Here is a 23428-nt window from a genome sequence, read left to right as displayed (position 1 = left end):
TGAAGGTAAATTACAGTAGCAAGAGAGCATTATACAGTCAGGGTTTATCACTCTGAGCTACGTGACACCTGAAAGTTCCCAACTTTCTCTCACCCTGCCTAATGCCTATGATCACTCTCCCCATCATCCAATCATGTCTACATCTTCTTTTTATCTACTGTAACATAAATGTTCTCACGGCTCAGTTAATCAACACACACTACTAAGGACATATTATTATTATTATTATTATTATTATTATTATTTTATTTATGTATGATAGTCACAGAGAGAGAGAGAGAGAGAGGCAGAGACACAGGCAGAGGGAGAAGCAGGCTCCATGCACCGGAAGCCTGATGTGGGATTCGATCCCGGGTCTCCAGGATCACGCCCTGGGCCAAAGGTAGGCGCTAAACCGCTGTGCCACCCAGGGATCCCCTAAGGACATATTATATGTCCATGTTCAACTGTGAAGAAACGCAATACAAAATTTCAAAACCAGACCCGAGAAAAATCTTCTAATTCGTTAATTCCTTTCAGAAAAATTTTCTAACTCATAAATTCCTTTCATTGCCACAGGGAAGACGGAGAAAAGTCTACTGAGTTCAAAAAAATGCAAATCTTATGGAATTGTAGGCCTTCAGTACCAAAGCTAAAGGAGCTAAGAAAAGTCAAGTTCTGCATAAGAGTCATGACTTACCCAGTTTGCTAGACCTTTTGCCTGAGATTTCATCTGTTTCTGATTTTTCTTCATTAGGAAAGTAACTATGAAACAAGAAAGAAAATTGTTTACCTGTTTCTGCTACTTATTTATTTTTTTAAAGATTTATTTATTCGAGAGAGAGAGAGAGAAAGAGAGAGAAAGAGAGAGAGAATGCACACAAGTGAGGGAAGAGGCAGAGGAAGAGGAAGATTCTCAAACAGAATCTCCACTGAGCCTGGAGTGAGATGCAGGCCTCGATCTCACCACCCATGATGTCATGACCTGAGCTGCAGTCAAGAGTTGGACGCTTAACTGACTGAGCCACCCAGCCGCCCCATGTCTCTGCTTCTTATGAGAGAGGCAAACCCAAGGGAGTCTTATCTTTCCCTTGAGAGAATTACTTACCCCATCTTGGAAGAGTTGTCCTTAAATAGAAGCAAGGTAGAATCAGATGACAGAGGCTTGGGGACAGAGAGGCCAATGGACTTGCTAATGTCACTACTGCCATCACTATTGTCTTTATCCATTTCTTTCTCTTCTTTGGTTTCTATTTCTTCACCACTGAGAAGGAATTCTGCATTCTTCACCAATCACATTGCCCAAAAACAGAAAGTCAAAAAATTTAAAAGCAAATAGGCTGTTAGCCTGACATACAGCTGCTTGGTTACAGTTCACATCTTAAAGCTCAAACGGTAGACCTGAAGGAAGCTTGGTGTAATCATTGTCAGTAACATAATTTTCCCTGACACTCCAGGAGCTCTTTTGTACTTATTTTACCTTTTACCTCCTCAAATTGCTACGAGATTGTGAAAGAAGACTGGGTTATCACTTTACCAAGGCAATGAGAGGTTAAACAAGTAGCCTGAGATTGCAGGACAACTAGTGGCCTCAGACCAAAAACAGGCTGTGACATGCTGCCCAGTTCAGCCCCTGCTTTCTTGCTTTACCCAGGGATAAACGTGAACCAACTCTTACAGTGACTGCAGAGTTCCAACAAAGAGGCTTTTCTGTTTCATTATTATTATTTGTTTTTCTTGGTGGCTTTTTTCTTTTTATTAATACCCCAAACCCTACCATTATCTATCTTACCTAGGCAGAAAACAACACAATTGTAAAAGGGCAAGAGGCCCTTTTACAAATACTCTTCTCAGTGAAGAAAGAGACTCAGGAAGGTCTCAGCTTGCCTGAGAACTTATTCCAGACCTCAACCTGACCAAGGTTAAGACTGCTGTTCATTCTGAATAGAGAAAACTACATAAACAACGAAGATAAAAGTATCTATTAATATAAAACCACTTCCATTTTAGCCTTAGATTTCAGTAAGTAGACTAACAGGTAGAGCCAAAGGTAGGGCTCCGTGAACTGCAGGTAGCCAAAGGTGCTGATGGAACTGAATGCATTTGGACTTTGGTACATATGAGCTAGTTACGCAATCTCTGCCCCTGAAATCTCCTACACAATTGAACATACTACTCTACTCTAATTCAAATCTGATTTTCTCTTTCCCTTATCTACCTTGACCAAGTAACAAAATTAAATAATTGTCAGAACCTCCTGATTGCCTTCTTCCTCCTCTTCTTCCTCTAAATCTCCCTCTTCCTCCTTTTCTTCCTCTAAATCTCCATCTTCCTCCTCTTCTCCATCTTTCTCCGATTCATCTGTCATTTCTTCCTCCTCTTCCTCCTCTTCTTCAAATCCATCCTCATTATCTAATTTAAATAAGGCTTGGCGCTTTTGGCGTTCCTCATGCCTACGGAGTTTCATCGCTTCCTGCAGTTTGGCTTTCAGCACCTGAAGCTTTTCACCTGAACAAAAATATGAAGAAACACGTTAGACATAATGACCGATTATCTATTGCAATCATGGAAGTGTGCATTTCAGGGAACACCAGAAGTGTTGCAGTCACATCTTCAAAGGAAAATCAGAGACCTTAGTACTCTAAGCTTTTGTTATCTTAACAAATAAGATTATGAACTAAAGTGTAAAAGAGAACTTCCATAGTGATGTCCTATACCCTGGGTCAATAAACTGTACAGAAATTATAAAGTTATTAAAGAAGGAAAAAAAGGGGCGGAAGAATAGGACTCTGAAAATCTCTGGCTCAGAAGCCATGAAGGACAACAATGATAAACTTGCCTATATTAAAGAAAAGAAGAAACAATTCGAGAGTAAAATGGGCAAAGGGTATGTTCAAAGAAGAAACGAACATATGTGGTTAATAAACAAAAGTAATGCTTAACCTCATTTCTTTCTTAAGATTTTATTTTTAAGTAATCTTTATACCCAACATGGCACTTGAACTCACAACTGCAAGATCAAGAGTCACATGTTCCACCAACTGAGCCAGTTGGGCATCCCTCACCTCAGTTCTAATTAAAGAGATACAAATCAAAATAAGAGATCGCATTTTTTACATATCTGGCAAAAATTAGGTTTGATAATATCTCTTACTAAGAGGAAACTGGAACTCTTTTACACTGTGATTCAGCGGGTAAGTTGGTGCAGCTATTTTGGAGGACAATGGGATGCTATCTATCAAAATCTGACTCAATGATTCCACTGTAAGTAACTCTGCATCCACTACACCAACGTGTACCTGATACTGAGGTGCAACACTGTATGAAATGCCAAACACTGGAATAAACAAGATGCCCAGTAACAGCAGTATGGTCAAACAAATCCTGTTACAGGGGAATATTATGCGGCTGTTTTAAAAAACCCTCAAAAGCAAAATAATGTGTATCTGAGCTCTGAAGTTAGGTACTATGGATGAGGCTGCTGGTTCTACTACTTATGAGCTGTTTAATCTTGAGCAAGTTGTTTAAATGCTTTGCCTATCAGTTTCCTCATATATAAATATATAAAATAAAGATACTAATATTATTTATAGTAAAGCACCTAGAGCAGTGCCTGGCGGAGAGTAAGTATCCAATGTCTATCCGTCTGTCTCTCTCTCTCTCTCTCTCTCACACACACACACACAAAATGGTGTATGCATATTAATTTTCTTCCTAGGACACAAGAAATCGTTAACAGCTGCCTTTAGGAAGACTAATGTTCCATTTCATACATTTTCCTCAGTGTCTCAATTTTTTCTATGTGACCTATTTATTGTACTTTCAAAGTGGGAGTGGGGACAACAGACATTGTTAAAACAAAAAAGCAGATTAGAAAGCAGAATGCATAATATGATCAACATTATTGTTTGTTTCTAAAAACATATATAGGGCAGCCTGGTGGCTCAGTGGTTTAGTGCTGCCTTTGGCCCAGGGCGTGATCCTGGAGATCCGGGATCGAGTCCCATGTCGGGCTCCCTGCATGGAGCCTGCTTCTCCCTCTGCCTGTGTCTCTGCCTCTCTCTCTCTCTTTCATGAATAAATAAAATCTTTAAAAAATTAAAAAAATTTAAAAAAACATATATATACATACATGCAAAGTTTTTTTTAAAAGATTTTATTTATTCATGAGAGACACAGAGAGAGAGAGAGAGAGAGAGAGAGGGAGAGGCAGAGACATGGGCAGAGGGAGAAGCAGGCTCCATGTAGAGAGCCCGACGTGGGACTCGATCCCAGGTCTCCACGATCACACCCTGGGCCAAAGGCAGGTGCTAAACCACTGAGCCACCGGGGATCCCCCAAGAGATCTTTTTTTTAAGACTTTATTTATTTATTCATGATAAACAGAGAGGCTGCCTGGGAGCCTGATGTGGGGACTCAATCCCGGGACCCTGGGATCATGACCTGAGTCAAAAGCAGACCCTCAACCACTGAGCCACCCAGGGGCCCTGCAGAAAGAGATTAAAAGGATACACAATAGGGATGCCTGGGTGGCTCAGTCGGTGAAGTGATAGACTCTTGATTTCAGCTCAGGTCATGATCTCACAATCGTGGGATCGAGCCCCGTGTGGGGCTCTGTGCTCAGCAGGAAGTCTGCTTGACATTCTCTCTCTCTCTTTGTCTCTGCCCCTCCCGCTACTTGCACCCATGCTCTCTCTCAAATAAACAAATAAATAAAATTTAAAAAAAAAAGGATACACAATTATAGGTGTCTGTGATAGAGGATAGTAGTTTTTTCTTTATTCTTTCTTTGTATTTTCTACAATGTTTATAGTTTTTTATCTTTTAATTTTTAAAAATTATTCATTTTTACTTATTTTTTTTAACAATTTTATTTATTTGAGAGAGATAGAGTAAGCACAGAGGAAGAGTGAGAGGGAGAAGCAGGCTCCCCACAGAGCAGGGAGCCCGATGAGGGATTCGATCCCAGGACCCCAGGATCATGACCTGAGCTGAAGGCAGACGCTCAACCAATGAGCCACCCAGGGGTCCCCACTATAGTGTCTTCAGTAGCCACAAAGACCATCAGTGTACAAAGCATAAAGCAATCAAATAAACAAAAACAAGAACCCAAATACCTGGCTTTGTGTGGCTTGTTCCATCCAGCTTCTCAGACGCCAGAGTCACAGGCACCACGTCTGCCTTCAGCTCTTCCTTCCCATCAGTGCCCAAGCCTTTCACTATGATGTTCACATTCACCTTCTGACCAGCCCTGGGTTTGACTGCTGGATTCGCATGCTTCCAGAAACGCTGCTTCAAGGCTTCCAGTTCTAGATCCAAACACCAACCAGTATGTCAGTTTGCCACGCTTAAACTCTTTCCTTTAAGATTCCAGTTAAGACTCATAGGTTAAGTTTTTAAGATCAACAAAGTTGTAGGGGGAAAAAAACATCCAAAGACACCAAAAACTCCTTTGCTACTAACACCTCTGTCAAATTCATGTAAGTTAACCCAGACTAATGAAATGTTGCAACTGTTCTTCCTCAAAAATCATTTTAGGGTAGGAATTTATAACTGATGTTTCTAAATGTATGCAATTCTTTTTTTTTTTTTTTTTTTTTTTAAAGACTTTTAAGGGCAGCCCAGGTGGCTCAGCGGTTTAAGCGACGCCCAGGGCCTGATCCTGGAGACCTGGGATCGAGTCCCACATCAGGCTCCCTGCGTGGAGCCTGCCTCTCCCTCTGCCTGTGTCTCTGCCCCTCTCTCTCTGTCTCTCATGAATGAATGAATGAATGAATAAATAAATAAATCTTAAAAAAAAAAGACTTTTAATTATTTATTTGATATAGAGAGAGGGGGCATGAGCATGCACAAGCAGTGGGGGAACGGCAGGCAGAAGGAGAGGGAGAAGCAGGCTTCCTGTAGAGCAGGGAGCTTGATGTGGGGCTCGATCCCAGGACTCCAAGATCATGATCTGAGCTGAAGGCAGATGCTTAACTGACTGAGCCACCCCAAGCACCCTAAATGTATGCAATTTTTGAAAAAAATATATTAAACTGGTAGGACCATTAATAATACCATAATTATTAATCATCCAATGGCTTAATTTTTTGTAAGTTCCAGCCTTTTAAAAACAAATTCCCTATTCTGAACATTTCACTATTTATTAGCAATCTTACTAAACACAGGGAAGGTCAATTAAAAAAAAGGGGGGGCGGGCAGCCCCGGTTGTGCAGCAGTTTAGCGCTGCCTGCAGCCCAGGGCATGATCCTGGAGTCCCGGGATCGAGTCCCATGTCAGGCTCTCTGCATGGAGACTGCTTCTCCCTCTACCAGTGTCTCTGCCTCTCTCTCTCTCTCTCTCTCTGCATCTCTATGAATAAATAAATAAAATCTTAAAAAAAAAGAATATATATCATATAAAAAAAAAGGAAAAAAATGACAATTCATCCAATGATGTAACCTAGCAACAGGACTAGAAAAGTCTGTTGGTGAGACTGTTAAACTTGTACAATCAATATAATCAGAAAGGAAATTCTATTTACAGGTGGCCTCTATACCACACTTATCTTACAGAGGGGACTATATATACTGGGAGCAGTAGGTTCAGTGGTCCAACGGCAATAGTGCCTCTCCTCACTTCCCCATTGCTGTAATAGCTCAGAATTTCTTTCTCCTTTCTCCCTCAGCTAGCTGCTATCTGGCACCATCACCTGCTGCCTCTGTGGGAGACATCATATCACTGTGGGCTGTTTTAAGAGAGCTGACAGTTACAAAGAGAAAAGATTCCTTTGGGGGTCAAGGGATGCTGGATATTTTCACAAGCTTTCTCTTCTATATAAGATGTCCAGAACACTCCACATTTGGTTCTTTTTCTAAAATGCACTCGAATTGTATTTTAGTGGTTTTACAGTTACCAGCTAGATGTGGTTCTTCCTTCCTTAAAAGGGAACAGAAGAAATGGAAGGAAACCTGTTCATTCTGAGTTCCTAGTATAATCAAGTAGCAAAAATCCAGCTCCAAAGGATGATATGTTTACCTAACAAACAAAAGTGTAAGGAGAGAAGATGTGAGTTTGCACCCGCATGGTGGTTCAGTGAGGCTGGAAGCAATGGCGGGATGAAAGTGGAAAGCCAACAGAAATAGGCAGGTCATTATTGGCACCAACAGATTAAAACAAATGGATGTGGAGCAAGATTTGCTTGGGACCTAAAGTAATAATGAGGCAGAGGAGTTGCCTTCATTCTTCTAGAGAAAGCCAGGGTCCTTAGAGCTCTTCCTCTCCAACATATCAGGACACCTGCTTTCCTTGCCCTTTACTACATGACTCAACCATCTTCCTCCTTGCCCTAGAAATCCTGCTCAGGTTTCTCTCTGTCCACCAGTCTTTTTCCAGGATCCGTTCATGTCCTAACTGAAGGGTCTCTGCTCCAGCTTAGGTTTCCACCAGCAGCATGAATCTAAAACTATGCTCATCCCCATTGTTCTTAGTCCAGAAAAACAGAGGAATTAAGGGCAGAGATGATCCTCTACACTATTGCAGGCAGCAGGAGTTACACATTTCTAGTACCCCGATGTTTAGATCTACATGCGTTTTCTCATGGAAACCCTACTCTATGCGAGGTTAAGGAAACTAAGCTGTTCCTACTACTTTTATTCTTAACTCCTTTCAATGTGTCCACCATACTTGCCACCAGATTGACCTCCCCAAAATGAGTATCTGATTGGGTCATTTCCTTTGCTAAAAGTTTTTCAGTGGCCCTCTACTAACAAAAGGCAAAAGTCCAAGCTCCTACCATGGCCTCAAAGCCCTGTATGATCTGGCCTCCAGTTACCCATCCTCAATGCCTTTGCAATCTTCACTCCAGCTCACCACAACACCCTGTATTTTCTCTGGTCATTGTTGGATCTTTTGTGGGTCTCTTCCCTCCACCAAGAATGCCCTCCCTCACTTCTCTGCCTTGGTATCTCTACTAGGCTTTCAGGACTCAGCTCTGGTATCAGTTCCTTTCGGAAATGTTCCTGACTCCCCAAGAGACATTCCAAGTTAGGTACCCTTCCTCCAGGCTCAGAGAATAGACGCATTCACTATCCAGTCGTGTAATGAATGCCCTGTTTGCCTGTCTGTCACTACTACCAGGCTTTAACTTCCTTGAGAGCAGGGACTATGTCTTGTATACAAAGCATCCGACACCATGCTAAATAAAGGTTTATTGCACAGATAAATAAAAGTTGATCCTAACTTCATAAATATGGAACTGGCTGGTATGGAAATCCAACTTTGATGTCAAATACTATTTCTGAAGGAAAACATATTCCGACCCAAAAATAAATGCCTACTATGTGCCAGGCACTGTGCTAGTTCCCTATATAAGCCAAGTAATGTTGGAAAAATTACCCAGCCTCTCCAAGTCTCCATCTCTTCACTGCAAAATAATACCTGGGGCTACGAGAATTAATAACAATAATAGAGAATCTATCAGTGTCTAATGTAGTAGGTACTCATGAAAAAGGTTTCTTCCCTTTCCTGTCTCAGTCCAGAACTGTTTAGAGAGCTTCAAGTCCCAAATAAAAAAAAATCTCACAGTGTCTAGTATTGTTAAGTACTCAAAAAATGTTGCTTCCCCCTCTCTTACTCTGGAGCTGTTTAGATAACTCCCACACCACAAAACTTTCCCTCCGTGTTTCAGGCAACAGCTTATTTCCCTGCTTCTCTGCTAATGGAGCTACGTTAGTTTTTTTTTTTTTTTTTTTAATTTATTTATGATAGTCACACAGAGAGAGAGAGAGGCAGAGACACAGGCAGAGGGAGAAGCAGGCTCCATGCACCGGGAGCCTGACGTGGGATTCGATCCCGGGTCTCCAGGATCGCGCCCTGGGCCAAAGGCAGGCGCCAAACCACTGCGCCACCCAGGGAACCCATCTACGTTAGTTCTGTTACACAAACCTTTCACTCCATGTCCTGCTCTGGTTAAACTGACTCACACATCCTCCCAATATGCACCATGCAGAGCTCTTCTTGTCCCTTTCAAGAGTGTCCTTCTCTCCACTTCCAAAAAGCCCACTCATTCAATCAATAGAATCTCTGGGCATAATTTACACACCAGATACTGCTGATGACAGAGCACCTGCCAACCATAAGCTGTTATGGTTACGATGTAAATAATTTCACTAATAATAGAAATAGGAGCCACTATTTGAGTGCTTCTTTATGCATTTCTATGCCTTATTTCAACAAATCTTCACTATAGTCCTGTGAACTGGATTTTCTTTTTTCTTTCTTTCTTTCTTTTTTCCTTAAGGTGCCTCAGAGAGGTCAAATGGCACACTCAAGGTTAAACAATGAGTAGCACAGTCTAGATTCAAACCTTGGTCTTGCTACAGAGTCTAAGCTCTTATCACGCCAAATGGCCTCAATGCAGAGGAGGGAACACCCAATTCCGCCTACTAATCAGGAAGTCTACCTAATATGGTAATATTTAAACTCTGTCTTGAAGGAGCATTCATTCATTCACTCATCCAATATAAACGCCTATAATATGTCATCCACTGTGGAAGCACTGGTGATAGAGTAGGGAAAAAGCTAGAAGATCCCTATTCAAAGTATAAAAGGAAAGGCAGTGAACAAGTAATTACACCCACCTACTCTTCAAGCCTTCTTCTACCCACCTATTGGAAGAAACTAATCCTTCCTCTAAACTGCCCCAGCACTTTATTCTAAATGTTTCTTTTGGCAAAGACTACTTTTCCCTTTTGTTCATTTAATTTTTCCAATTATCAGTGACACACGTTCATTATAGATGTCACTTTCCACCTTCTCTCTGGTATTACTGTTACTTGCATACTTATCTTCCGTACGAGAGCATAAGTAGCTTACATGTACAATAAATGTCAGATTTCTTTTGGTATGCCCTACAACACCTTGCATGTTATGGATAATTTAATATTTGTTAAATAGTAGGGGAAAAATAAGCTTTTTACAAACAATTTACCAAACTAAAAGGTCTCCCTTTAATGGTGAAAACGATGAATAATGCTTTTTTGAATGTCATGCCATAACAAACAGCCAATGCATCTCTTTTGTGTACTAACCTATCAACAAGCTTCCTGTTTTAAACAAGGTTGAGAACATTCTGATGACAGGCCAGATTCATCTAAATAGAATTTTACCAATATCTGGTACAACTACAGCATAAGATCACGTGTGGTTATCATTTCCTCCTGGGTTCCCTAGCCTCCACAGGAGCAAATACTAGACAGCTGCCAGAATAAATTACTCTGGAGGCTCCCCCACAATTCAAAGGATTACCTCTGTTGGTTTCAGGTTCTTCAAGTATCACAAAGGAATCTTCATCAGCACCCAGCCGAGGTTTAATGGAAACATCTACTCCCAGTTGCTTAAGCCTATCCAGTGTGAACCTCCTCACTTTTTCAGGTTGCATAATTATGGATTTAGTTTGCTGCCTGGGCTCTTCCACCTTGTCATCTGCTTCTTCTGTTTTCTTCAGGCCTTCTTCTCTCTCCAGAGAGTGAGGTTCAGGTGCCACAAGCCCTCCGGCCTGATACTCTTCATTGTCCTCATACCCGAGGGAGCTGGATTCCTGCTGAGCCACGTAGCTGTCCTCAGGTGAAGGTCTGTCATCACTCTGCTTCTGTTTCTCCTGAATTTCTTGCTCTTCACTTCCCATCACATCCTTACTGCAAGACTCCTCTGATCCAGTAGTGATCTGGGCTTCATTTGAAGCTGCAGGGAGTGCATTAATGTCCATTTCATATCCCGCACCTCTTGTCTGCTCAGAATCTTTGCTTTGGTGGTCGTTATTCTTCTCGCTTGTATTTGCGGTGTCTATGGATTCTTTGTGATGGCTTGACTGATACTTAGATGACCTAGAGAAGGGAAAATGAGCTGACGTTGAAAATTATCCTAAGTGGGAAACTCTCATCTCAGTATATAATGATATTCAGCTAAATCAGTTTGATGAGTGAGGAATCTGAACTTTTTACACCAGATGTTTGTTACAAAACTGAGTATTTGCAAAAATTATAATCACAAGGAAAGAGAGTTCTTACTTCAGTAGTGCCATGGCATTCCCCTGGCAAGTGGGTCGGGGTTTACGTTTGAAGAAATCATGAATGGTTTTATTCTCAGGCATATGATATGGAAGATTAAGCGCAGACTCTATAAAATCAAACAAAAGAAGCAGCAAATACATTTACTGTATATTCTGAAATGTCACTTCATATCCAGTTAACTAAACAGTACAGTGAAAGCCATCACCAAAAATAGAAAACAATCCTGGCTTTAATAAAGACAGGATTTTTTTTTTTTAAGATTTTATTTATTTATTCAAGAGAGACAGAGAGAGAGAGAGAGAGAGAGAGAGAGAGAGGCAGAGACACAGGCAGAGGGAGAAGCAGGCTCCATGCAGGGAGCCCGACATGGGACTCGATCCTGGATCTCCAGGATCACGCCCTGGGCCAAAGGCAGGCGCCAAACCGCTGAGCCACCAGGGCTGCCCTAATAAAGACAGGATCTAAGTACAAAAGAACTCCCTGAAGACCGGTGGCTTTTAAATCTGGTTGTGAAATCAAACTGATTGTGGGTGGCTCACTTGGTTAAGCATCTACCTTGGGCTCAGGTCATGATCTCAGGGTCCTGGGATCAAGCCCCGTGTTGGGCTCCCTGCTCAGTGGAGAGTCTGCTTCTCCCTCCACCCCAACTCCACCATTTGTGCACTCGCGCTCTAACAAAATCTTTAAAAAAATATTTTGCCACGGCCAAGTTGAGCCTACAAAGAAATATTGTGATTTGCCTCAAAGTTACTGTACTGGCTTACGTTACCTCGAATAAGGCGTTGAGTCTCACTATGCAGTTTTTTTAATGCTTCCTTACTTAATCGGGCTGCCTTCCTTTCCTTAAAGAAAACAAAAAATGAGACTACATTAATGCTATTATTCAGAAAGCTATTCATCCTTCAAGAGTTTGCTCTTTCCAAGAAAAAGGATGGAGAGGCAAAAGCAAGCACTAATAGATTCAGTACAATATAAACTCAAAGATATCATTTATTTGTAGATCACATAGAATTAATTCAACACAGTCCATATTTGTGTCCCTACCATGTACAAAGCAATATCTTGGGCACCAGGAAACTGTGACAGATTTGATAAAATATTTATCCCTCAGAAATTCACCATCTCCTGGAGAAAGAAAATCAACATGACAATTGTACAGAGCTCTATCTTACCTTCCTTATGGTGCCTTTGGATAGCTCAGTCTCTTCTTCAAATGGATAGACTCCACTCTCCAAAGACAGTTCCTTTTCCTAAAAGAGAAGATTACAAGCTGAAAAATATGGACAAAAATTAAACCTAAGGGGCGCCTGGGTGGCTCAGTCGGTTAAGCGACCAAGTCATGATTTTAGCTCAGGTCATGATCTCGTGGGTTATGGGATTCAGCCTTTGTGGGGCTCTGTGTTGAGCAGGGAGTCTGCTTGGCATTCTCTCTCTGTCCCTCCCCCTACTCGCTCGCTCTCTCAAGGAAATAAATCTTTAAAAACATTATTAAAAAAGAATTAAGCTGAAATAAGAGGAAATTGCCTACTCAAAAGATTGCTTTTGTATCCCAACATCACATCATGCTACATTAATAACAAGTCAATAATTATTAAATATAAAGTTTTAAACATATAGCATCCTGGGTTACCTAGATGGCTCAGTGGTTGAGCATCTGCCATTAGCTCAGGTTGTGATCCTGAGGTCCTGGGATCAAGTCCCACATCAGGCTCTCCACAGGGAGCCTGCTTCTCCCTCTGCCTGTGTCTCTGCTTCTCTCGAGACATATTTAAATAAATTTATCTATCTATCTATCTATCTATTTATTTATTTATTTATTTATTTATTTATTTACGATAGACACAGAGAGAGAGAGGCAGAGACACAAGCAGAGGGAGAAGCAGGCTCCATGCCGGGAGCCCGATGTGGGACTCGATACCAGGTCTCCGGGATAGCGCCCTGGGCCAAAGGCAGGCGCCAAACCGCTGAGTCACCCAGGGATCCCCATATTTAAAAATGTTTAAAAAAATAAACGTATAGCATCTCTATAAAGCTTAGAAAAAAAAAAGCTTAAAAAAACTTTGCTGCCTCAAATGGAGCTTGAGCTCTCATTTCTTACACGCCTTTATTATCTTTCCCAATAACTCCCAAGGAGCTAAAGATAATCTTAGCAAGAATAATTGCACTTCCAAACACTCAGGACAATGATGTTTCACTACTGATACCTTCCCAGAAACACTTTTTTTTTTTTTTTAAGATTTTATTTATTTGAGCACACGAGAGAGAACATGTGTGCACAAGCAAGGGGAGAGGCAGAGGGAAAGGGAGAAGCAGACTCCCCACTGAGCAGGGAGGACCATGCGGGACTGGATCCCAGGACTCTGAGATGACCTAAGCCAAAGGCAGGCAGTTAACCGACTGAACCACCCAGACGCCCCACCAGAAACACTTTAGGTTCATTTCTTAGAGGCCACAGGAAAATAAAACTTGTATCTCTGCCCCATTCATACCTGTTTCTTATACAATATAAAGGCTCACTTTTTTCCCCCTGACATCCTATGAGGGTAGTCAAAATACTAGCTTCCACACAAGTTAGCACGTCTATCACTTGTACTGCCTGATTCCAAAATTAACAGCCAGAAAACTTAAATCAATTGCCACATGTTTTTCTTCAGTTAAAAAAAAAAAACTTCCAACAGTAAATCAGAAAATAAAGCAAAGGTTAGAAGCAGTGGGTTAGCTCTTACGCAATCATCTTTTACTTGCCTTGTGCTTTTTTACTTTGTTTTTCACAGCTGCCCTTATCGATTCCAAAGACTCTTCGTCTTCCAATGCAGAGTTAGTTTCCTCCTCCTCCTCCAACCCAGTTTCAAAAAGGTCTTTATCCACGAGAAGACAGCCACTATCATTAAATGGCTGTTTCACATCATCTTCCTGGATAACGCATAAAGAAAAAAGCTAAATCCAATCACTCAAACTCCAATATTCCACAATATAATAAGCTAATTTGGATCAGGCAATGAAAAGCCCATACATAGTACATCAACAGACAAATATATGGCATTTTAGAACAGTCTCCTGGGCCCCTACCCACAGTCATCCTTTGAGGTCCATGCTGTGATTTTACTGCCCAAAACCAACTTAATAAACAGTATATATATTTTTTGCAAAATCAATTAAATACTTATTAAGCAACTACTTTATAAAACTTGAAGATGGTTTCTCTAGTCAGCAAACCAGACTTGACGTATGGATGCCTAAAAAATTCTCCTCTGAAAGTTAATTTTCATCAAATCAGAAGCAGCAGTTATTCCATACGCTTGCAAAGAAAATCAGAAATCTACTTTATTTGGAAGTGTCCCCTATTTATCTAAAATGGAGAATGAGACCAGCAAGTTTTAAATTCCATTATCTCAATACTTGCAACGCAAAACAATCAACTCGAAGCTATATTCTGCGTGCAGAAACCTCAAGAACTAAAAGCAACTTGCTCTAAGATGTTAAGTTCATCCACCTTAGAAAGAACAAATTTGTTCTTTTAAACATACCTCACTTTTCGTTTCCTTCTTTTTTAGCCGCCTGATTTTTTCCATCTTTTTTTCCTCTTTCTCAAGTCTTCTCTTTGATTTTACTTTTGCTTTTCCTCCAATTCCTTCTTTATCACGTTTGGGTTTTTTGGAAATCTTTCTGTCGACTGTGAAGTCCACAGAGTTTTCAGATTGGAGACTCCGCTCTAAGCAAGGCATCACCTGGGTTTCAAGGTTTTCCTGATACAAAGACTCCTCGATGTCACTTTCAGCACTGTCTGCCAGAGTTTTGTAAATCCTTCTAACTTTTCCATTTTTTCCGGCATATAAATTCTCTTTATTTTCCTCCTCAACACTGTCATAGGGAGTTTGCTCTGGGGAGGCATTTGTGTCCTCTCTCTCAGAATCACTGTCTTGTAGCACCTTCTTGCTTTTCAATTTCTTACTCGTGAATATCTCTTCATCTGAATCTGGAGGAAACAATTTTAGAGGTCTACTGTCATTCGGCCCTCCTCCTAGTCCCACTGGTCTTCAAAAATATCCAATTATTCAAGTGCTATGTCACCTTGTGAAATTATGTAGCTACCACTAAGAACTGATTGTAGCAAAGCAAATCTAAAAATAGGTTTTGAAAAACATTTTCCCTGGAAAAATGTCTCTTACTGAGAAATGTAATTATATATATTTACAAAGTGTAAAGTTGTTCTAATTCTTCTGGCAGATGTTAAAAATCCTTTTATTAAAGGATGAATGCATGCAACAAGGCAATGTGGTAGCTTCTAGACATTTTATACATTTAATAACATAATAGAAATAGCTAATGTCAAAAGGCTACAAGCACTATTATTTTGTTTATATAATAAGACAAATAATACGGTTAAGAATAATTTAACGAAACAAAAGGATAATGAAATTAATCCAGTCCACTTACAACCCAAGCTCCTACATTCTATTCTTAAAAATAAAATCACTATTACAAACCTCCATCACTCAAGGGCACAATTGTTTCACAGCTGCCTTGTCCACTGTCTGAAGGACTACTGGCTCCTTCCTGTGAAATGAGCTTTGGATCACTGATTTCTAGGTGAACCTAGAAAATGAGAACACACTTTGCATTAACCAGCTGATGACAAAAAGCTCTAAATATCTAATGATTCACAAATCATCATAGGACCATAAGACTCAAGTAAGGAAAACACCAATACAATGGTTCAAAGAGGGATCCCTGGGTGGCGCAGCGGTTTGGCGCCTGCCTTTGGCCCAGGGCACGATCCTGGAGACCCGGGATCGAATCCCACGTCGGGCTCCCGGTGCATGGAGCCTGCTTCTCCCTCTGCCTGTGTCTCTGCCTCCCTCTCTCTCTCTCTCTGTGACTATCATAAATAAATAAAAAAATTAAAAAAAAAAAGAACAAACAAAAACAATGGTTGAAAGAAGGGATGACATTAAGAATTACTGCACAAGGGGTGTCTGGCTGGTTTGGTTCAGTGGAACATATGACTCTCGATCTTGGAATTGTGGGTTCAATCCCAGGATGAGTGTAGAGATTACTTAAAAATAAAACCTTAGGGGCAGCCCGGGTGGCTCAGTGGTTTAGAGCCACCTTCAGCCCAGGGCGTGACCCCGGAGACCCAGGATCGAGTCCCACGTTGGTCTCCCTGCATGGAGCCTGCTTCTCCCTCTGCCTGTATCTCTGCGTCTCTATGAATAAATAAATAAAATCTTTTAAAAAATAAAATAAGGGGATCCCTGGGTGGCTCAACGGTTTGGCGCCTACCTTCAGCCCAGGGCATGATCCTGGAGTCCCGGGATCAAGGCCCACGTCGGGCTCCCTGCACGGAGCCTGCTTCTCCCTCTGCCTGTGTCTCTGCCTCTCTCTCTCTGTGTCTCTCATGAATAAATGAATGAATGAATAAATAAATAAATAAATCTTTAAAATAAATAAATAAAATCTTAAAAAAAAAGGAATTATTGGACAAAAAAATTCATTGTTCATCTTTGAAGAGTGCTACAGAATCAATGCTTTAAGGTACATAAACCAAAAGAATTAAGCATTTATTACACATTTTTTTTGGAAATGTTTCTCAGTATATCCAAATGACATGTTAAATAACATCACAGAGATGCAATCCAGATGTGAAAAACTCTGTAGTACAAACTGTGGATTTCCTTAACAGTAAACTGCAAGAAAAAAAGACAAATGGGGAGATCTATATGGAGTTAAGATACACACACATCAACAATTGCAATTTGCAGACTTTGGATCCTGATTCAAATAAACTGAAAGTATATGTATATGTGACTCAAAGAAATCTGAACACTAACTAGATATTTAGTATTAAACAACAATTGTGAATTTTTTAGGTGTAGTAATAATATTTGTGGTTATCTGTTTCGGGAAGTCCTTTATCGTAGAGATTAATAATGAAATATTTGTGGATGAAATGAGGTCTGAAATATGCTTCCAAATAATCCAGTGAGGGGGGAAAGTGGGTGAGACTATAAATGAAACAAGACTGGCATGATTTGATAACTTGAAGTTAGGTGATAGGTTCTTTTTACCAACTTTGCTGTGTTCATGTAGGTTTCAAATTTCCCAAATAAAACCATTTTAAAAGTCACAAATAAAAAACATGAGCAGGATGGTGTTAGGTGACTTGACTAGTTAGCAACCAGGCTGACCCTAGAGGCCAGATCTCCTACATCCTTGGCTTTCTTTTCTTTTCTTTTTTTTTTTTTAAGATTTTATTTATTTATTCGTGAGAGACAGAGAGAGAGAGAGAGAGAGAGAGAGGCAGAGATACTGGCAGAGAGAGAAGCAGGCTCCATGCAGGGAGCCTGACGTGGGACTTGATCCCAGGTCTCCAGGGTCTCGCCCTAGGCTGAAGGCAGGCGCTAAACCCATGAGCCACCAGGGCTACCCATCCTTGGCTTTTTTTTTTTTTTTTTTTTTAATTTTTTATTTATTTATGATAGTCACAGAGAGAGAGAGAGAGGCGCAGAGACACAGGCAGAGGGAGAAGCAGGCTCCATGCACCGGGAGCCCGATGTCTCCAGGATTCGATCCCGGGTCTCCAGGATTGTGCCCTGGGCCAAAGGCAGGCGCCAAACCGCTGCACCACCCAGGGATCCCCATCCTTGGCTTTCTTAGGGCTCTGAATCCAATTAAGGGGGGGGAGGGTGTGCATGTGTGTAAATATTAACATCTGTACTGTAGTCAGGCACTTCCCACCTTAATGATTTCTCAAAACAACTATTAAATTGATTTAAATGTTTGGTACAGTTATTTGAATAACAACCAGGGTAACAGGCACTGAGGAGCCCCTGAGGATCATCACGCATGTTCTGATGGTTCTCCCAACAACCTAAACAGTTAAGATTCTTTCTGGGTGCAGAAACTGAGTTTGGGGAACCACATGACTCAGCACATAGTGATGCTCCTCATCACCGAATTCCGGGCAGTTTGTACCAATATCAGCAACAGCCACCGCCAGGAACAGGGTGAGGACAAAGTCCAGTCTCAAAACCTCGGTCATCAAGATTAATACCTTAGTGCAATATTTTTTTTGTTTTTATTTATGTATTTTACAACACTTTTTTCTAAAAATAAATGGAACTGGCAAAGCTATGGCTCACGAGGTCAGCCAACCACTTTTGCTAACAATTTTTTTTTTTTTTTGCTAATAAAATTTTTATTGAAACCAGGGCCAGGATTTAGGGGGAGGTGCAGAGGTGCAGAAGCGCAAGCGCAGGCAGGGGCTGGCTGGCTTGCTGTATCTAAAATTTCAAAATACTGGATTAAAACACTATCTCGATTACGGAGTTTTGGGTAGCCCTCTTAAAGGTGCCCCCAAGGCTGGTGCCTCCCCTGGTCCCGGCCACACGACCTCAGAGCCCCCGCGCAGACCCCGCCTCCCGGAGGCCCCGCCTCCCATTTCCGGGGAACCGCCCCCCTGCCCAGCAGCCCAGGTGCTTCTGCGCCTGCGCCGTCCTCTGTTGGGGGAGGGGAGCCAGACGAGGAAGAGCCCCCGCGGCAGGAAACGCGCCGCAGGGGCGGCCGGGCGGGCGGAGGAGCTGCGGGGAGGCCGGCTGCGCGCGCCGCAGGAGTCAGGAGCGACGCGGCCAGCCCGGCGCCCGGCGGGAGCGGAGAGCCGCGAGCCCGCGGGGCCGTGGGAGCCTCCCAGCAGCCTGAGCGCGCGCCGCCGCCGCCGGGCACGCCGGGAGCTGTAGTCCTCTCCGCCTCCGCGCCCCGCTCGGGCCGCTCGACCCTTTCCCATCCCCGCCCCTGGGCGCCGGGCCTCGGCAGCCGCGGACGGCGGCCTGTGCACTAACTCACCTCAGAAACCACTTCGCCGGGCATGACTCCGGCCTCTCCCGCGCTTCGTTGTGACGGGGCAGGTCTCGCGTTCCCGTAGCGCGGGCGCAGCGGCTCCCGCGGTCTCCAGTCCCGCAACGCTGTTTGAGCTTTCGCGCCCAGCCAGCGCGGAGGCCCCGCCCCAACGACCTGCACCAATCCGGAGGCGGCTTTCTGCGCGAGGCCACGCCCCCGCGCTGTCCTACCAATCAGGAAGCGGCGCCGGCCAGACTCGCAAATAGAACCCGGGTCGGCTTGGCGGGTCCCGGCTGCTCCAGTCCCTGCGAGCTCAGGGCGGCTGGTGCCCCGTCTGCGGGACGGTCGGGCCCTCTGGCCTTGCAAGGCCCTACCTGGGGAGCGGTGGCTTTGACCTTTGGCCCTTGCTGCAGCGCATGTTGAGGAGTAAGCCCTTCAAGCGGGAAGATCCCTGGGCCACTTCTAGAAGACACCTGCGGGGGTTTTCTCCGGGACCTCCATCCCAGGAGCAGCTGCGTCCCACCTGCTCCTTGTACACGGAGCATTCACGCCCCTGAGCATCGACGAAAGTTCTATGGGCTTCTCAGATACCAAAGAATATCCTTGGATGGCCTTTACAATTTTATTTATTTTTTATTATTTTTTAAAAGATTTTTTATTATTTATTTATTTATTTATTTATTTATTTATTTATTTATTCATGAAAGACACAGAGAGAGAGAGAGAGGCAGAGACCCAGGCAGAGGGAGAAGCAGGATCCATGCAGGGAGCCCGATGTGGGACTCAATCCCGGGTCTCTAGGATCATGCCCTGGGCCAAAGGCAGGTGCTAAACCGCTGAGCCACACAGGGATCCCCTATAATTTTATTTAAAGTTAATTTGAGGATGTAGGAAAATACCTACCCATCCACTCCTCAACTCCTCAGACAAGGCAGGAATGAAGAATAAAAGGTCCGGAGTCAGACTAATCCCAGACGATTCTAATTCCTTGTGACTATGCTGGTTACTGTCTTTTTGCCCCTCCAGGTCCATTCTCATTCCTTATCCTGCTCTGCCCAGGCCAGGCTGACCACTCCCGGCTGTACTACCCAAGCCCCCTTGCCCTCTGGCTTCCGGTTGAGTCAAGTTCCTGGAAGGGACTTTACAAGATGACTGTAAGCAGGAAGTCAGAGGGCACCAAGAAGGGAAGGCCGCAATAGTTACCATCCTTCCCTACTTCACTCTCATGATCTTATCCATTGATAGGTGACCAACTCATCTGAATTTTCCCACGACTTTTCCAGTTTATTTTTTTTAAGATTTTATTTATTTATTCATGAGAAACACACAGAGAGAGGCAGAGACACAGGCAAAGGGAGAAGCAGGCTCCATGCAGGGAGCCCCACGTGGGACTCGGTCCTGGGACTCCAGGATCACGCCCTGAGCCAAAGGTAGACGCTCAACCACTGAGTCACCCAGGCATCCCACTTTCCCAGTTTTAGCATTGAGAGTCCATCTCCCGAGAATCTCAGTCCCAGGCAAACCAGGATAGTTACCTTAACCCCTGGCTTCCTCTATCCAAGTTTCCAGCTTTAGCTGGATTCAGATAAAAATTCTCTTTCCTCATCTTTATTTCTTTACCTCCCCACCACTTCTCAACCCACTTTTTCTCCCCACATCAAGACCCCGCTGTACATCCTCTTCTCTCCCATCCATCTAGCCACATTTTCACCCACTTTGCTATTTCTACACTGATGATTTCCAAATATACATTTATAGCGCTTCTCCTTCATATCTACAGGGCTAACATTTATCGGAGGCTTACCCTGCGACAGAAACAGTTGCAAGAATTTTGCAAACATCTTATTTAGTCTTCAGAATAAATTTGTAAGGTAAGTAATACTACTGTCTCTACTTTAGCGGGACATAAACCTTTAAAAGGCTAGTAACTGATGGAGCCAATATTCACACCCTGCTCAATCTGACTCCAGAGCTCATACTCTTCAGAGAGGCCTTGCCTGAGCCCCACTCTCCACTATCTCTCCATCCCCTGCTCTGTTTTCCCCAATAACAAGTCTGCCTGAAATTTTATTTTTATCTATTTGTATATTGTTGCTACAGGAGGTCAAGTACTTTCCTTTACCACCATATCCTCACTATCTAGAATAGTTGGAGCATGATGAGAATGATCTGAAGAGCTGGTAACAAGGTTACTGAACCCCACTCACTCCCAGAGTTTCTGATTTAGTATGTCTGATGTGAGGCTCAAGAATTTTCTTTTTTTTTAACATTTTATTTATTTATTCATAAGAGACAGAGAGAGGGAGAGAGAGGCAGAGACACAGGTAGAGGGAGAAGCAGGCTCCATGCAGGGAGCCCGACGTGGGACTCGATCCCAGGTCTCCAGGATGGTGCCCTGGGCTGAAGGCGGCGCTAAACCGCTAAGACACCGGGGCTGCCCGAATTTTCTTTTTTTAAAAGATTTTTTTAAAAATGTATTCATATCATAAATAAATAAATAAATAAAAGGGATCCCTGGGTGGCGCCGCGGTTTGGCGCCTGCCTTTGGCCCAGGGCACGATCCTGAAGACCCGGGATCGAATCCCACGTCGGGTTCCCGGTGCATGGAGCCTGCTTCTCCCTCTGCCTGTGTCTCTGCCTCTCTCTCTCTCTCTCTCTGTGTGACTATCATAAATAAATAAAAATTAAAAAAAAATAAAAAAATAAAAATGTATTCATTTGAGAGAGAGAGCAAGAGAGCACAAGCTGCCGGGAAGGAGCAGAGGGAGAAGCAGGCTCCCTGGTGAGCAGGGATTTCCCCTATGCAGGGCTGGATCCCAGCACCCCAGGATCATGACCTGAACCCAAGGCAGGTTCTCAACCGACTGAGCCACTCAGGTGCCCCCAACGCCCGAGAATTTCCATTTCCAACAAGTTTCCAGATGATGCTTATACAGCTGGTATGGAGACCACACTTTGAGAACCAAGGGCTTAGAACATACCTGGTTCATGATAGGGAAATCAATATTTCTTTTTTTTTTTTTTAAGATTTATTTATTTATTTATTTATTTATTTATTTATTTGTGACAGAGAGAGAAAGAGAGGCAGACACAGGAGGAAGGAGAAGCAGGCTCCATGCCGGGAGCCCGACGTGGGACTCAATCCCGGGACTCCAGGATCACGCCCTGGGCCAAAGGCAGGCGCTAAACCACTGAGCCACCCAGGGATCCCCAAAATCAATATTTCTTGAACTAATTTGGTCACGATAACTATATTATTCTTGAACACCCTTTGGAAGTGAGACAAGACTCTTGATATTAGCATTTTCAGAAGTAATTAGCATTTTTCGCTTTGAAGAACACCTATTCAGTCACCAGAAAAACAAAGAAAGAGAGCTCTGATTTGGATAATGAGCAGAATGCTGAATTGGGAAGGGGAAATTTTTTATCCTGTATATTAACTTGCGCTAATCTAAAGCGAGTCTGTATTTGGACTTAGTGATCTTTATTCTCATTTTTGATCTTTGGCACCATAATCCATCACTCACCAATTTAGAAACCTGGGAGTCACATTGACTCCTCTCTGTCTCTTGACTCTCAAGTTGAGTCATCCAGCAAACTCCGTTTATGAAGCTGATGGCAGTAAGAGAAATCTCTGCAGTGTTCACTTCGCGGAGATTAGCCTGAACCTGTCCAATAAAGGGTTTTGTAAACTTAGACAAGTCGTTTAGTTTCTCAGAGCCTTGTTTTTATTATTTATAAGTAGAAAACACTGGCTCCAGTCCAATCAGATCAGATGGATTCTCAAGTGGGCTTAATTGGCAGATCACCTGGACACTCGGTACAGGAAATATTTTGCAGTACTGACCACGCCTAATCTGGTCATAGGAATTAGGAAACGTTTTTGCCACTAAAATCTATCCTTATGTCACACAAAATCAATATTTAAAAAAAAAGGAATTCTGAGATTACATGTCTATGAAAAAATGCCACAGGATTTAACATTCCAAAGTTGTATTTATTTGCTCACTGGAAGACAAAAGCAGACTCCAAAGGCATATGAAAGTTTGGAGAGAGAAAGTTAATTAAATAAATGTATTTTATTTTCACGTTTTCTACAAATTGAGAAAGCCTCCCATGTTAAAGTTTTAGTACTACTATTCCTCTGGAGTGTGAGAAATGGCTTGCTTTTCTTAAGTCCTGGGCGGCTGAATCTTTATTCCTGGAGAAGCACTGCCACCAAGTGGCAGGCCTTCATCGTGTCATTCCATCTATTGCCTGCAGCCACTCTATTAAAAAAAAAACTTTTTTTTTCATTTTGAAATTATTCAAAGAGTTGTTTAAATTTTTTTTTGGTGCAGTGAAATAATTACATCTCCCAGAATCTGCTTTCAAAAATAATTTCATCCTGAAATCCCATACAGATTAACCTTCTCCTGGGGAGGGCTGTGCTGTAAGGCCAGGGCTGTTTTTCTGGCTTAATTTAAGTACCCCCCTGACCCTGAGAAAGGGCACAGGACCTGACACATGATGGGTGCTTACTAAATAATTGTTGAATGAATGATTAAAATATTGTGGCCTAA

At 42.6% G+C, this 23428-nt stretch overlaps 1 protein-coding gene across 1 annotated transcript in view; it reads right to left on the bottom strand.

The window, feature by feature from the left end:
- Positions 1–19021, bottom strand: part of CLSPN (claspin) — a 30209-nt gene extending 11188 nt beyond the window's left edge. Inside the window, exons 1-12 of the mRNA XM_077844784.1 lie at positions 18873–19021; positions 15518–15626; positions 14558–15006; positions 13776–13943; positions 12203–12280; positions 11800–11872; positions 11028–11136; positions 10267–10844; positions 5097–5288; positions 2234–2487; positions 1088–1263; positions 680–744 (exon numbers count right to left, since the gene is read on the bottom strand). Of these exons, the coding sequence (XP_077700910.1) occupies positions 680–744; positions 1088–1263; positions 2234–2487; positions 5097–5288; positions 10267–10844; positions 11028–11136; positions 11800–11872; positions 12203–12280; positions 13776–13943; positions 14558–15006; positions 15518–15626; positions 18873–18896 (2275 nt within the window). The 5' untranslated portion in view covers positions 18897–19021. The remainder of the gene's footprint in view (positions 1–679; positions 745–1087; positions 1264–2233; positions 2488–5096; positions 5289–10266; positions 10845–11027; positions 11137–11799; positions 11873–12202; positions 12281–13775; positions 13944–14557; positions 15007–15517; positions 15627–18872) is intronic.
- Positions 19022–23428: the final 4407 nt, after the last annotated feature.

The sequence above is a fragment of the Canis aureus genome, chromosome 13 (assembly GCF_053574225.1).
Source record: "Canis aureus isolate CA01 chromosome 13, VMU_Caureus_v.1.0, whole genome shotgun sequence".
NCBI classification, from domain to species: domain Eukaryota; kingdom Metazoa; phylum Chordata; class Mammalia; order Carnivora; family Canidae; genus Canis; species Canis aureus.
This window is presented reverse-complemented; position numbering and strand designations above follow the sequence as displayed.